Source organism: Myiozetetes cayanensis, unplaced genomic scaffold (genome assembly GCF_022539395.1).
Source record: "Myiozetetes cayanensis isolate MyiCay16 unplaced genomic scaffold, myiCay2020 scf9, whole genome shotgun sequence".
In the NCBI taxonomy this organism is placed as follows: domain Eukaryota; kingdom Metazoa; phylum Chordata; class Aves; order Passeriformes; family Tyrannidae; genus Myiozetetes; species Myiozetetes cayanensis.
In genome coordinates, this window is record NW_026088185.1 from 11,233,713 (window position 1) to 11,247,463 (window position 13,751).

General features: G+C 44.9%; 1 protein-coding gene across 1 annotated transcript in view; it reads left to right on the top strand.

The window, feature by feature from the left end:
* CDK15 (cyclin dependent kinase 15) overlaps positions 1-13,751 on the top strand; it is a 37,361-nt gene that overhangs the window by 21,928 nt on the left and 1,682 nt on the right. The window contains exons 11-13 of the mRNA XM_050340638.1: positions 4,801-4,849; positions 7,456-7,595; positions 12,904-13,041. Coding sequence (XP_050196595.1) covers positions 4,801-4,849; positions 7,456-7,595; positions 12,904-13,013 — 299 coding nt within the window. The 3' untranslated portion in view covers positions 13,014-13,041. The remainder of the gene's footprint in view (positions 1-4,800; positions 4,850-7,455; positions 7,596-12,903; positions 13,042-13,751) is intronic.

The following is a 13,751-nucleotide window of genomic DNA, read 5'->3' on the forward strand; positions in this document are numbered from 1 at the left end:
CAGCCCAAGTGGAATCTGTGGAGTCTGGCTGAGAAAACCTTCTCTCCTGAGGTTATTCCCAGACCATTTGTGTGAATCTGGGTGCCTGGGTTGGTTCAGATAAGCAAACAAACTTTGGAGCTCTTCCCCAAATCTGATGGTTTGAATTCTTTCAGCTAGTCCTATTGATGTTGGAACTGAGCACAGGCAGCAAACAAACAAACAGGTTCCTGCCCGAGGCAAGGAACAAACACGGGCAAAACAAAGCACTGAGGTGTGATCCTATTCTCATTGAAGTTGATGGCAAAACTCCCCCTGGATTCAGCAGTGTAGGCTCAGCCCTAGACTGAGGTTGTTACTGGAAGGGTTCCTGGGCCAGGTGGGTTAGTAGGAATCTTTGAAATGAAAGCTGGAAACCTTTAGATGTTTTCCTGTCACTACTGTGGGCTTGAGCACATCCTGCTGCTGTCTGAAGAGAAGATACAGCGTGGGCTGTGGAGTCTGTGAGCCAGGCACACGCAGGGCAGCTGGAGGAAAAGCAACTCCACTGCTTCCTCTATGGGTAATTGGCAAAGGATGAAATGTCCAAAAGAGTGTCTTCTTGCACAAAGAAGGTCAGAAACAGGCTCATGCCCATTGCCTAGTTTGCCAAAATTTCAACCTGTGCCTGGCCACAGGTGAACAGGAAGGATGGGTGAGCAACTTGTCTGTGGCCAACCCTGCTGCTTGTGATCTCATCTCTCCTCCGCAGGAGAGAAGATACTTGGGGTAGGGAATTACATGCAGTTATGGCGTCTGAGAGCACGTTTTTTTCCCCACCCTGGCTTGAGAACCCATTCCTGGAGAGCATGAAGGGTTGGGAGAACTCCTGCCCCACATCCCAGCACGCTCGCTGGCCCTCTCCCTGGATCCCTGGGCTTAGCAGCCCTGCCCATAGAGACAAGGCTTTGCCCCGTGTTTGTTCATTTGTTCTGTTCTCCTCATTTTGCTTCCCCTGAAAGAGGCAGTTGCAGCTCTGTTAACACTATTTTTGAAAGCTCTCATGCTGTGTGAGCTCAAATCCTTGCATTAATCTACTGCTGTGTTCATTTCACTGCGCTGAAAAGCAGCGAGTTTAAATCCCCTCTAAACACCATCGGTGACACCAGAAGGCCAGTGTTTTGATCCAGCCCCATTAATGGCTACAAGTTTGAATCTAGACAGCAGGGGTCAAGGGCAGGAAAGGATTAGGAATCACAGCCCATGACATTAGGCTGGTGCTTTTGCCAAATTGGGAATACTGGAGCGCCCAATGTAGCAAGTAAGTTTTTGTTTCCTTTTTCTTACATTTGGATTCCCAAGAGTGAGGAACAGTGCTTATCTATCTAGAACATGATGAACTCACTGTGAGTGAGCTTTACTCCTGGATTTATCACACAGGCTGACTGGTGAAGTCTCCTATGCTCCTGGTATCATCTCATGCAGCAGACCCAGGTTTTACACAGGGCCCTTTCAGATGCACCAATAACTTTCAAATTAAGCCTAGTTTTCCATGTACCTGCAGGCTTTGGTGTGAAGAACGAGATTTAGAAGCATTTCAGAGGCAGCCTGTGCTCCCAGGTACAGATTTTCAGTGTCTGTTGAGTTTCCAAATTGCCACCAGCAGATGGAGGCAACAAGCAGCAAGCCCTGAAAGGCGAACTTCCCATGACATCTGTGAGAATGCAGATGAAGGCTACACTCCGAGTGCTTTTCCTTTTTTTTTTTTTTTTTTTTTAAATCTCACTTTTTATGCTGATGCTTCATTTAGTAAATGGGATGGTTGAAAACTGAATTCTAAAACGATAAAATTTTTATTGTCATAATAAACTGCATGTGGCTTTGATCTCGAAGGGAAGAGCAGCACTGTAACTAATGTGCAATATATGCTGGGCAGGGTGTAGGGAAGCTTCCTATCTGTGTGGCACTGGGCACAGCCTTCAGTTTCCAGCCTGCCACACACACAGAGCTCTGCGGCTGTCCCGCAGCCACGGAGATTTCACTAATGAGAGAAATTTTCCCTGCGAGCCTGCAACCACAGCGCCTTCATCCAGCAGCACTTGGCATCCTCTTTCTCTCTCTTCATCAATTAGGAAAGTTTAACTTTTGTCCTCTGGCTTGCTTGCCTCATTATCAGTTCATTAGCCACTTCCACCTGGGTTTTCAAATAGGAAGGTATTTCCTCATTAGCACACACTGCCTTGCATAAGGACAGAAAAAAAACAAACCTAAGCGGCTGCTACCTCTTCAGATCTACTCATATTGTTAAAAAAGCCAATCAGCCCTACACAATGCCATCATTTTTATGTCTGCATCATCACCGTGAGACGATTAAATCAGTAGCTCATCCACTTTCTGGAATAATATCCAAATATTCTTTATCTCTTACCTTTAGGGGGTAGCTGTTTACATTGTCTTACAATTTTAGATTGGTCCTAATCTTACAGTAGGGAAAATATTTACTGCTCTGTTTTTACCCTGCTCAACATGATGGTTGCTTGGCATCCTCTAAGGGTTTGTGTATATGGGGTCAGTCAGGAGATTAATCTGAACTGATTAAAAGTGGATTAGTTAACTGCATTAAATCCTTGAGCAGAGATGCACTGTTTTCTTACCCATATCTTCCATTCATAATCAAAGCTCTGCATACTCAAAGTGGCAAGTTTGGCAGTCCTCACTCAAGCAGAATTCTCCATCGACAGATGGAGCAAACACTTTAATTCAGGTATTTCTCCCAGTTCCCTGTAAGCAAGCCGATATTTCTGTCAGTAATGTAATGAAAATCCTATTTCCTCTTTGGAATATTAATCCTGAAAACTCACCCCATAAAAACAAAGTGACATTTCACTTAGATATTATTGAAACACTTTGTCCTGCTGTTACCAACTGAACATGCATTTTTTAAAAAATTTATGTTAACCTTATTAAAGAATATTCATGTTAAAAGATTTCAGTAGAGTTAAAGTACAATATTTCAGCCTTCTTGACATTTTTACTAAATATTAAATGAAAGTGATATATTATCATAGAATGTTTCCATCTCCCAAATCAAATTTTTCTGGCAGAAAGCTACAACACCTGAAAGATTTTGGCCAACTCTGTGAAGAGGCAAAAATTTCTACCTTATAGAGAAAAATCTTATGCCTTTCCAAACCATTTTTTAAATTGTTTTTCTTCTATTCTATCTGGAAACTTTTACATCTTTACTCAATATGGATGATGTATTTCTACACATTTGTTACAGTCAAGGGAGCAAAAAGAAGGAAAGATGATCCAGTGAAAATGTTATTAGTGATTCAAGGGGAAGGTTGTGCCAGTTAATCTTGGTGACTGATTTGGGAAGGGAGTATTCAAGATGCTAACATATAACTTCTATATATTGGCAATCATTCCAGTGCTCTGGCACTTAAACCTGAATCCCATCCCAATTTATATTGTCATTTACTGCTCTGGAAATTACCATAGTATTTGGGTGTAGGAGAACATTTCAGTTGTGAACTGTTATTCACCCTGTGATAGACAGGTTTAACAATCTGCTGGGCTGGTTCCACAGTGAAAGATTGCAGCTGGAAAGGTCAGGGGCTGGAAGTTCAGTAATCTGCACTTTTTCAAATTGTCTGTGCAGCAGGTCAGACACTGAGTGACCGAGCCCATGGGCCTGGCACTCTGGGAATGGCCTTATGCAGGCAAAGGCAGAGGGAACTCCCACTTTGCCTGCAGCTCCCGTCCCTGAGTGATGTGCCTGGTGCTTCCAGGCAGGAAGGGAGGGAAGATGCTCTTGGACAGTGCAGCGCAAACCCCAGCTGTGCTCAGAGTCTGCTGGCAACAAACCAGTGGCGCTTGCCTCCCGGTGGTCTCACTGCTGAGGGCAATCCTTGTCCAGGCTGGGCTGGGAGAGAGGTTGGCACCACCCTTCCTGCTCTCCTTTCCATGACTAGAGTACCACCGTTCATTCTCCGTGCCAGAAACGGTGCTCAGGAAAATGTAGGTGGGTAGAAATTACACCCCTTCTGATGCAAGAAAATGTCTCTGTTGATCAGCGCTAAGGGAAAATTTTCCAGGTTTAAGTCATTCATTCATATCTAAGCCTGAGAAAATTCATGCTTTATAATAAAACATTTGAGGAATGTATTGCTCTACATTTTCCACAATATCCAGAAATATGTCCTTGAAAAACACCAACAAGAGCACAGCCTTCACCAAACTGTGAACTCTGTTAAGTTCCAGTCTGGTAGAGATCATGTAATCATTAAGTACTAATCCTGCATGAGAATGGTTAACTGGATAAATGACAAACTTAGTGAGAGACTGGCAGTGAGAGCAGTGGGCAAGAAGAGAGTGGGACCCCAGTACCTTTTCTCTGTCCCATCTTTCTGCCACATCAGTGCAGAAAAGCCCCATGTACCCACAGGGCAATATGTGAAGCTCAGCAGCCCCTTGGAAAAACAAGACAACTGCTGGGGATTCAGGCCTGCAAACCTCCATCTGCTTCCTTTATGCAAGGCTTTAGGGACTGGTACTGCTTTTACTGAAGTCACAGCTAAGATTTGCACTGTAACAGAAGGAGGCCCAAAGCCTCTCCTCACAGATATACGAAAGGAAAGGGTTACAGAACTGGAACAGCCTTATTAAAATCAAGGCTGGTGCTCAAGTCCTATAGGAATAATGTATATTTATAAATACTAAGATGACAGATTCTATAGGGCCCTTTGAAATTCTGAGCACATATTTTTTGTAAGAGCTCAAAGAATGGTATTTGGCTTGATTTTCATTTAATCTGTGATTGCATATTACACTTTCTAGAACTGGTTGCTTCCAGGAGACCTCAGAGACTCCGAGTCATCTGTGACAGGTAAGCTACCAATAACGGCAATGTCAAAATCGCCTCTGGGTTTATTTGTTTCTTTATGCAATCATTTAGCTTGAAATGAGCTCCTTTGGCAAGCTCAGGAAGTGCAGGGTGGCTCTGTAGTAACAAGCAGATCTAACGTCAGTTAAGCAACTGATTTTGAGAGATCGCAGTAAAGGTAGGCACATAGTGGGTTTATTATTCTCAGAGGAGTAGTGATTATTCGGAGATAAGCAGTGATTCAATAACATTATGTGCAGCTTTTTGTGGGGCACAGTTCGATACAGAAGGTCGTACTTTCCCAGGCCCTCTTGCCCAGACTGAAGACAGACTTTGCACTGTCCCAGTTTTCATTTCTGAAAACATTCTGTAGGAATGTTGCTCAACAGCGGTAGGGAAGACATGCTAGGACAGCATTTTCATGAGACAATGAAATAATCTTGTGATTAGTTAGGAGGGGGGAAATCACATTCTTAGTGGCCAAAAGCTATGAGACTAAGGTCATGGTTACATATTCAGCCTGACCAGACACACCAGCACCGCTGAATCACTCCCTAGTGTGCTGAGAGAAGGGAATATTTTTTCAAGTGCACGTATGTGCACACACACATATACAAAATGTATGTAGGTATCAGTGAAAGAAATTCCTAATCGGGCAAAGTGCCGTAATCAGGCAAAGTGCCGTAACCAAGCTCAGAGTCATTAAAATCAAATCCCCACAGTACTGATCTTGAGGCACTCAACAGGTTTTATACGTATGTAGGAAAAGACGGGACAGGATTTGTCCTCAGGACTGTGTTCAGGCAGAGGTCAAGAATCAAATATCCTTCGAGCACATAACCACATTTTTCATCACTGCTGTTTATTATCTATTCAGCTGACTGCTGAACAACCCTGCTCAGAGGGTTTTCCATATGCTGTTCTGAACAAACATGCTGGAGTTTTCTGCAAAGCACAGGTCGCTGAAATGCCAGCCATTCTCACACACAACTTCAGAAACACGCAAAGCTCAACATGTCCCAAACCCTGATAACACAGGTCCTGGAACAGAACGAATCCTCTCTCAGCCTGAGCAAAGAACGAAGTATATTCCTTGCAACTGTGCTGTACTGTACTTCTGCGTTACAGCCACAATCCCCTGGCAGACCCCAACACCAGTGGGCTGACCCAGTGCCTTGCAGCAGAGCTCTGGGCTGCTCGTGGGGTGGCTCCAGCTCTGTGTTATGGAGCCCTTTGCTGGTAGGGCCAAAAAACTGCCTTGGCATGCCCAGCTCTGGAGAAGGAAAGAGCTGCTCCATACAGACTGCTCAGCCGTGACTCTCCATGGCCAATTAAGAAATCAGAGGGGAGCTCTGCAGAGCTCAGCACCACGAGGAAGCCTGAGCCACGGTGGGAACACTCAGCTGTGTTGCTGCCCAGTGCGGGAGCCTGCAGCAACGGGGACTGAGGGGGCAGAAGGTCTTCAGTAAGACCCTGCCTGGTGTGCAGCTCTATAGCAAGCAGCCTCAGACTGGATGCTTTGGCTCCCTGTCCCGTCCCTGCTCCTCAGGGAAGCAGGGGCTGGAATCGTTTTGCTGGAGGTGAAAATTCAGAAGTTATTTAACACATTGGGGCCAGATACCTTTTATAATGTTGTTTCTCAGGGTCTCTCTCTCTACTTCTCTCTTTGTGCTTGTTTTTTTAGTTTTCTTTTTTATTTTACATTTTATCTCCTTAAAACAAAAATCTCAGCATGTCAAATGTCTTGAATAGGAAGGGGGAGTGCAGGGGCAGGGGATCCCAGCCCCTGATGTCACTTGGAGGGGAAGCACTGCCAGGGGGCCAAGGGAGGAAGCACAACAGGCCATGCTCTGATGGGCCTCCTGAAGCTGAAACGTGATCAGAACAAACAAACAAAGTAAAAGCTGTAAAACTAAATTACTGTTTTTATTTGTTTCCTTGTTGGTTTGTTTTCTCTCTTCCACTTCCTTGTCCCCCCAGCTGTGTGCTCCTCTAGAGAGCAGCCGCTTGGCATTGGTATTTGCTGAGTATGGAGCATATGTGTATGACATTTATTTTAAGCACTCATCCTGAGAAACAGATTCTTCTCTGTGAATCCCCAACACATTTTACAACCAGCTGCTGTACTGATACTAGGGTAGGAAAAGAGGACATGGTATTTTCTTTAGTTTTTTTAAGTTTGACCTCTGGTCTTCTCAGTGGGCTGGTCAGATTATTTTCTGCACTTGCATTGTCACTGTAAACTGGTAACACCAACCTCTGATATTCCAGTTACAACATGTAAAATATAGTCTCTCCAGCATCATTTCCCCTTTCACTTACAGCCTTCTTTTTACAAAATAGAAATTTGTTTTCAAATTCCTCTGTAAACATGAGTTTGAGCTGAAATCCTGTGCATATATATATATATATATACACTCTAACATAATCCAACTCAGATGGAAAAGCAAATACCCTGGAAAGCTATGTAGCACGGGTGGGTTTGTCCAGCTCCCCTGTGTCCCTCCACTATCTCTGCCCCAAGCTCTAGGAAGGGCTGGGTCATGTTCTGGTTCCAGCTTTCTGGCGTGTCCTCATCTCCTCTGCTGTTTTTATTTGTGTTTTCCTAGGCTGAGCAGGGTGCCAGCAGCAGAGAATTTGGCCTCCAGGATGCTTACAGCCTTCCCTCGAGGCCGAATCTCTGCACAAGATGCGCTTCTTCACGGCTTCTTCAGCCCTCTGCCTCCTCAACTCTATCAGGTTCCTGCTGGTAAGTTAAGTCTCGATTTCATCTCACCAAGAAAGAGCTGCTGCACATGCTATTTGAGTTTCTTCTCTACTTTGAAAGTCTCTGCCATTCACCCAGATGTCCCTCTTTTCTGTCGGCACTCCCCCCCAACTTCCGTATGCTGCAAAGTTTACATCCCATTGCAAATTTAACAGCTTGTTTTTCTGTTTTCTTCCACTTGACCGGGGTGTTAATACTAGAAGGGGACCTTGATGGGCTGCTACCACGGTCCATTTGCAAAGCAGAGGTGCATATGCTTCCACAGGTCCTTTCTCCCCCATTCTGTAGCCCCAGGGGCCTGGAGCTTTCCCCGGGGCTGGCTCACACTGTGTATTCAGTGTAACTCACGTGCTGGTCCATCCTGATGTCCTGAATTCCCAGCTGCTCAGTGTGATGTGCTAGCCCCAATTCCCTTGGACCGCTCCTTCTGCTCCCTTTTGATGTTGAGACAGCTGTTCCTCGTACCCTGTCACACCAGTTCTCCCTCAGCTTTACCTGCTTTATTTTCTTCTTCCCCTGCTCCCTTCTTTCAAGCACACAGCTGCACACACAGCTCTGCCCCTCCTGCCCTGAGCTGACAAAAAATACAGGGTCCCTCAAGCTACAGATTCTGCTCCTCACTAGGCAGAGCTCCCTCCTGTTGGGCAACAGGCCAAAGGAACCTTGCATTCCCTGTTGCCTCCCGGGCACCCTCTCCATTAGTTAGTTTGCTGGTGTTTTTTAAGATAGGGGCAATTAAGAGAAAGCCTTCATGGACTGTGTTGCCAAGCTACTGGAAAACCAAATTTCTGGCTCCTGCAACACATCCCAAGTGAAGGAGCAGCCAGACAGCATCTCTCCCAAACCCCCAAACTGCTGCCCTTCAGAAGGTGCTCTGTGTGTGTATGTGCATGAGTGAGAGACATCTGCATTCCTTTTCTGTTCACCCAGCCACAGAGCACAAATCTACTTTGACACTTTTAGAAAAATGAAAAGATGGAATCTCGCAGGAGCCTGCCTGTGCTGGGGGGGGAGGAGGGGAGCACGCACAGCAGGAGGGAAGTTGACTTTTCTTTATACATATAGGGTTTTTTCCATGCAGAGTTTAAATTATGCCTGATAAAAGGAGTTTCGTGGATGTTTCAGTTCTTTCAAACCCTCCTGGCTTCCTCCCAATTAAATGAGGTTTGTCAAAGCCACAGGGCTCTGCTGCTGCCAGAGAGGCGGACAAGCACTTCCCGCAGTGACATCTCCAATCCCCAAGGGAGAAGATGAAAGTGTCAGTGCCAAGAGAGAGAGAGAGTGTGGAAAAAAACAGGTACAGAGACAGACAGTGTGAGAGAAAGGGAGAGAGTGAGGAGAAATAGAAGGAATGAGAAAACAGATTGGCATAATGTGTCACTCTCTCCGATATGCTGCCAGCGAGGGGACAGATTCATTTCACCTCGGTTTAGGCACCATCCCATATTTATGGGATCCCATCCCCGTATTGCAGCCAGAAGTACCTTGTGGACAGGAAGGTGCATGGCGTTATCATAGCAACCAGTGTGTTGGGAGCAGAATCAAAGTGCACAGGGCTGAGACAAGTACAGTATGATCATGCAACACCATATTCAGGAGTGACTCATTAAGCCTGTAAAAATTAGGCAGTTTTCAATAATTCCCCATGTAGCCATTCCTGTTGCCACAATCGTGTAAGACATTTGCTCTCTTGTGTCACTTTGGCATAACACTATTTTGGAATTTAACAGTATCATTTTAAAATTCTTGTTGCTATGTTAACAGTACAGATTCTAAATATGTTCTGTTCCCACTTTGTTCTGGAGGATGTTGGCTATCAGTTGCCATCCTCTGAAGGGGAAAGTTAAAGAAGAAGGGCAAAGAACGAGCTGGAGATGAAAGGGGAAAGGAAGAGAGGGTTGACCCCAAGGTGTGTGAGAGAGTAAGAGGGAAAAAACATTTGAAAAAATAAAAGCTTCCCGTAAAAAATTATTCTCTATTTTCATGAAATAATTGTATCCATAACTGTCCTTTCTATAAGATGATATGATAAGCTGGAAGCTAGAGAATGTTTTTCAAAGGTCAGTTCCTGTGAAAAAATAATTGGGGAAAGCAGTGTTTCACAGATAAGTACCCCTCCAAACAGCAAGTTTCTGATTACTGAGGGGAATGCTAATGGCTAGAGGCTGGCTGCTGCCCCTGGGAAGGGGGAGAGAGAGCACAGGGCTCTTTGCTTCCTGGTGGTCAGCTCCTCCAGAGGAGAGCAGGTTACTGTTGCTGTGCTCATCTGAATGCAAAGTGGTAGGAAAAAAGAGTAGCCTGTGCTCTAAGGAGGAAGAAGACTCTGTCCTCTGAGTGGGACTGGCTCATAGATGGGCTTCTCCTACAGCTGCTCACTCCTGTGCCTCTAGGGCTAGAAGGGAATGCTAAGGCCCAGGTTCAAACCCCATCATCTTGTTGGCCTTAATTCTAGGTGTGCCAGCAGCACCTCTGGATACAGTGAGAAAAGAGAGGTGCAGGGGATTCTCCAGCTTCCTTTCAGTGTGGTTGGTAGCCTAAGGGGTGGCAGTGATAACCTTTTGTAAAACTGGAGCATTTGCTGTCCTTTTTCTGACTTAAGCCAATCTTGAGATAATTATCTTTGTGCAGTGCAGCCCTGCACTGCAGCAGCTCTGATAAAACTTCAGGCTAACCCTTTGCCATCTGCTAGAGCAGACTTTTTTGTGTCCAATTAATCCCTCCTGGAAGAAAGATGAGATCCTTGAATCAAGAAAGCATGAGTTGTGCTCTCAACTCAGTGTCAGTCCTGAAGTGCAAAGGGTCTTCTGAGAAGGTATCTCACTGTTGTCAGACAGGTCAGACACAGTAACAATTGCAGCTTATTAGTCTTAGCTATAGATTTGGTTTATTTTCCCTCTCTTTTGCCCTCCAATGCTTCAGAGCAGGCTCGCAAGCAGGGAGGGTAAGCAGTGGGATTTGGGGTCATCAACAATGCGCTCCCAAGAAAACACACTGCAAGAACAGCTCTGGCTGAACAACTCAGGCACGCGGGCCAGGGAGGCCTGAGCTGGCAGCTCAGATCCTATCCGCCCTGGAAGAAGCAGAGGCCTCTCTCACAGTGCAGGAGCTGCAGTTAGGCAAGTCCAATCTGTGCTCCGTGGGGAGGATTGTGTGCTGCATGGATATGATCCTGGCTTTGACTAGGAGGTACTTGCTCCTTTTGGGTACGGTTGGTCTCTCATTGTTACCTCTCCCAGCAGCTCCAACCCAGTGTGCCGGGTGGTGATGGCACTGCACTGTTTCTCCAAAACAGCCTGCTGACAAGGAGGAGGGGGGGAGGCTTGATGTTGACAGACCACTGTCATTTTAATGCCTGTTGCATCGAAGCTAAGGCAGTGTGGGCATTGAGGAGGTTAAGTCTGCAAGCCGTTGCCTAGCAAAAATCCCATTACTGTTGGGATTAGCCAGCGCTGGTAGATGTTATCACAGGGGACATATAAAGAAGAACTGGCTTTCAGGACACCTTGTTTGGGTTGGCTGGTTGCCCTAGGTTCTACTACATAGCTAAATGGTTTATATAGTCACCTAATTTTTTTTTTACCACCTTTTTTTTCCGCCTCTGTATACAGCAAATGGATATCCTTCACTGCAAATCAGATACAGACACCTAGAGAGGGAAGTTCCTACCAGGTGTGTGAATCTGGTTTACAATGTGTCTTAGTACAGGTATAAACCAATGCTGGTGTTGAGCAGGAAATCAGCTTCCACCCCTAAACCAGAAGTATTCTTCTACGTGAGATGATAAAGCAAATCTTCACTTAACTCAGGAAAGCCACCTCTCACTTCACCTGCTCTGATCTCCACAGCGGTGGAAGGTCTGCTTGCTTACGTACTGACAGGACATTAAAGTTTTGTATTCTGTCATTAAGCCATCACCGCAGGAAAGAGCTATTGCAACATCACGGCAGATGTTTGCCGAGGGCACAGGACTCCGGACATGTTGCCCTGTTTGAGCTCTTCACCGCGTGCTGTGCTGGAGCAGAGATTGTGCTGGCAAGTGCCGGGCACTGCTCAGGAGCACAGGGTGAAGGGGAAGATGGGAAAAGAAGGAAAGTTTCCTTTGCTCACTCCCCAGCTCCCACTCTTGCAAAAGCACAACTGGTGCAAAGTTTGGCCCACATGACTTGTGGAAACAAAGTCCTACAGACATGGATCAAATGCTCTGACTCCCATTGATCTCAGGCCAGAGAATCTCTACAAAAGTCTTATTGTTCAGAGAGATGAACTGCTCTTGGAGGAGAACGCTGTTAATAGTGTTCATGGAGGCAGCCACTATTGCATCAGAGGCTAGCAGATGTTTCTCTGTATTTTGTCTAATTGCAAGTTGTATCTAATGTTTCTTTAACTTCCATTTTCCCTTCAGCACTCTTAAATGCAAATCTGAAAAGATTTAGTTGGCTTGTTTGCTGTGAAAGACATCCAGACTGGAAGTCTGGTGTAGTCGTTTCCCATCCTCAGGTGCACTCCTGACTTCACCCAGTTATCACCAGAAAAGAGTAAATGGGGATGAAGTGATCAGGTTTCTAAGGCACAAAAGTTAAAGCGAAGTTTGAGATTGTGACAGGAAGCAACCATGAGCAGAGGAACTCAATTAGCCTGAAAGACAACTATCTCATTATCTTTCCTAAAATGATATAAATACATAAGAATATAAAAATTTAAAATAAACTCTCTATTGACTGTCTAGATGACTGGATTTCACTGCTCAATTTCTTTAAACACCCACTTTAGTATTTATTTATTCTAAGCGTGAAGCAGCTACGATAATTAGACTGTCAGATTTGGTAAGTTAATGAGGAGTCACTGGAGTGGAAGGTTTTGCATTTGTGAGATTGCTGAAGGAGAGAAGCCCTGTGCCTTCGCTCTATCTCTTTTTTCTTTTTCTTTTTTTTTTCCCCTCTGCTGGGTGGGAAGGAGAGAGCTTGGCAGTGCGCAGATCCATTTGAATCCTTTTGATTAGTGGGTTGCATTCCTATCACTGTTCTACCAAATAGTATTTTGCTGGTTGCTCCAAGAAAAAGAAAAAGAAAAAAGAAAAGAAACTGCAGATGAGATTTCTAGAGAAGGGTGTCTAGATTAAAGAAATAATTTTCCAAAAAAAAAAAAAAAATCAGAAGGAATGAAGCTGTGAGAAATAGGATCCTGAATTATTTTATATTGTGGCTAATGTCACAGGAGAGCATTAGGAAAGCAGCACAATGAAGGAAAAGGGCCATTTTGCAGCTTTCTCTTTAACCTGATTTTTCCACAGGACAATCAGTGCTCACAGTTCCAGGAGTGAGACTGCAACCTGAAATCTGTGACCTGTTTGCTTCTTACCGAAAAGGCCAGCTCTCAGGAGGTTCGAGCAAGTTCTGGTAGAAAGTAGGGATGACTGACTGATTCTTGGGTAAGCACACATAGTTGCCACTGTCAAAGCTGCTGCCATCGCCTTTAGCACATGAATTCCTTTGTGTATTGAAGGTGGGAAAACAGAACTCTTACCCAGGGCTGAATGATCACACCCCATCATGAGGGCAAAATGGGAAATCTCACATTCAGAGAGAAGAGATCAGCAAGCCAGTGGCCCTGAATGAACAACATTCAGTGGTATCATGGGAAGTTTGGATTTGTTTTGTCATATTTCCAAGTCTCAGACCAGTGCCCTTTCCTCTGATGCCTCTGCAGTCAAAATATTGCTTCATCTCCCCCTTGCTTCAACTGACCAAATTGCTTTGTTCTCTTTTGTCCTTGCCTATTGAGTTCACATTTTATAGCTTAACTTGTTTTGATTTCACACACATTGGAACCTGAGCAGAGCTTGGCAAAAGTCTCCTCAGCTTGTGACATCCTTGGTTTTAGTTAATCACTGTTTTAATGTGACGCACCTCAAAATGATGCTTCAGCATCAATATTTTTCATTCCTTTTTTGTAACAGAAGACCAAAAGATCACTTGAAATCACTGTTACTGAAAGAAGTTACCAGAAAATACCCTCTGATTATATCCTGTCTCTTTGTTTACTTTGTGCATTTGTTATCACCGTGTGTCCTGCCAGTGTCACTGCTGGGTCTGTGCTTGAAGGGCAGACCTGGAAACTGATCCTGAGGCCAAATTAGTT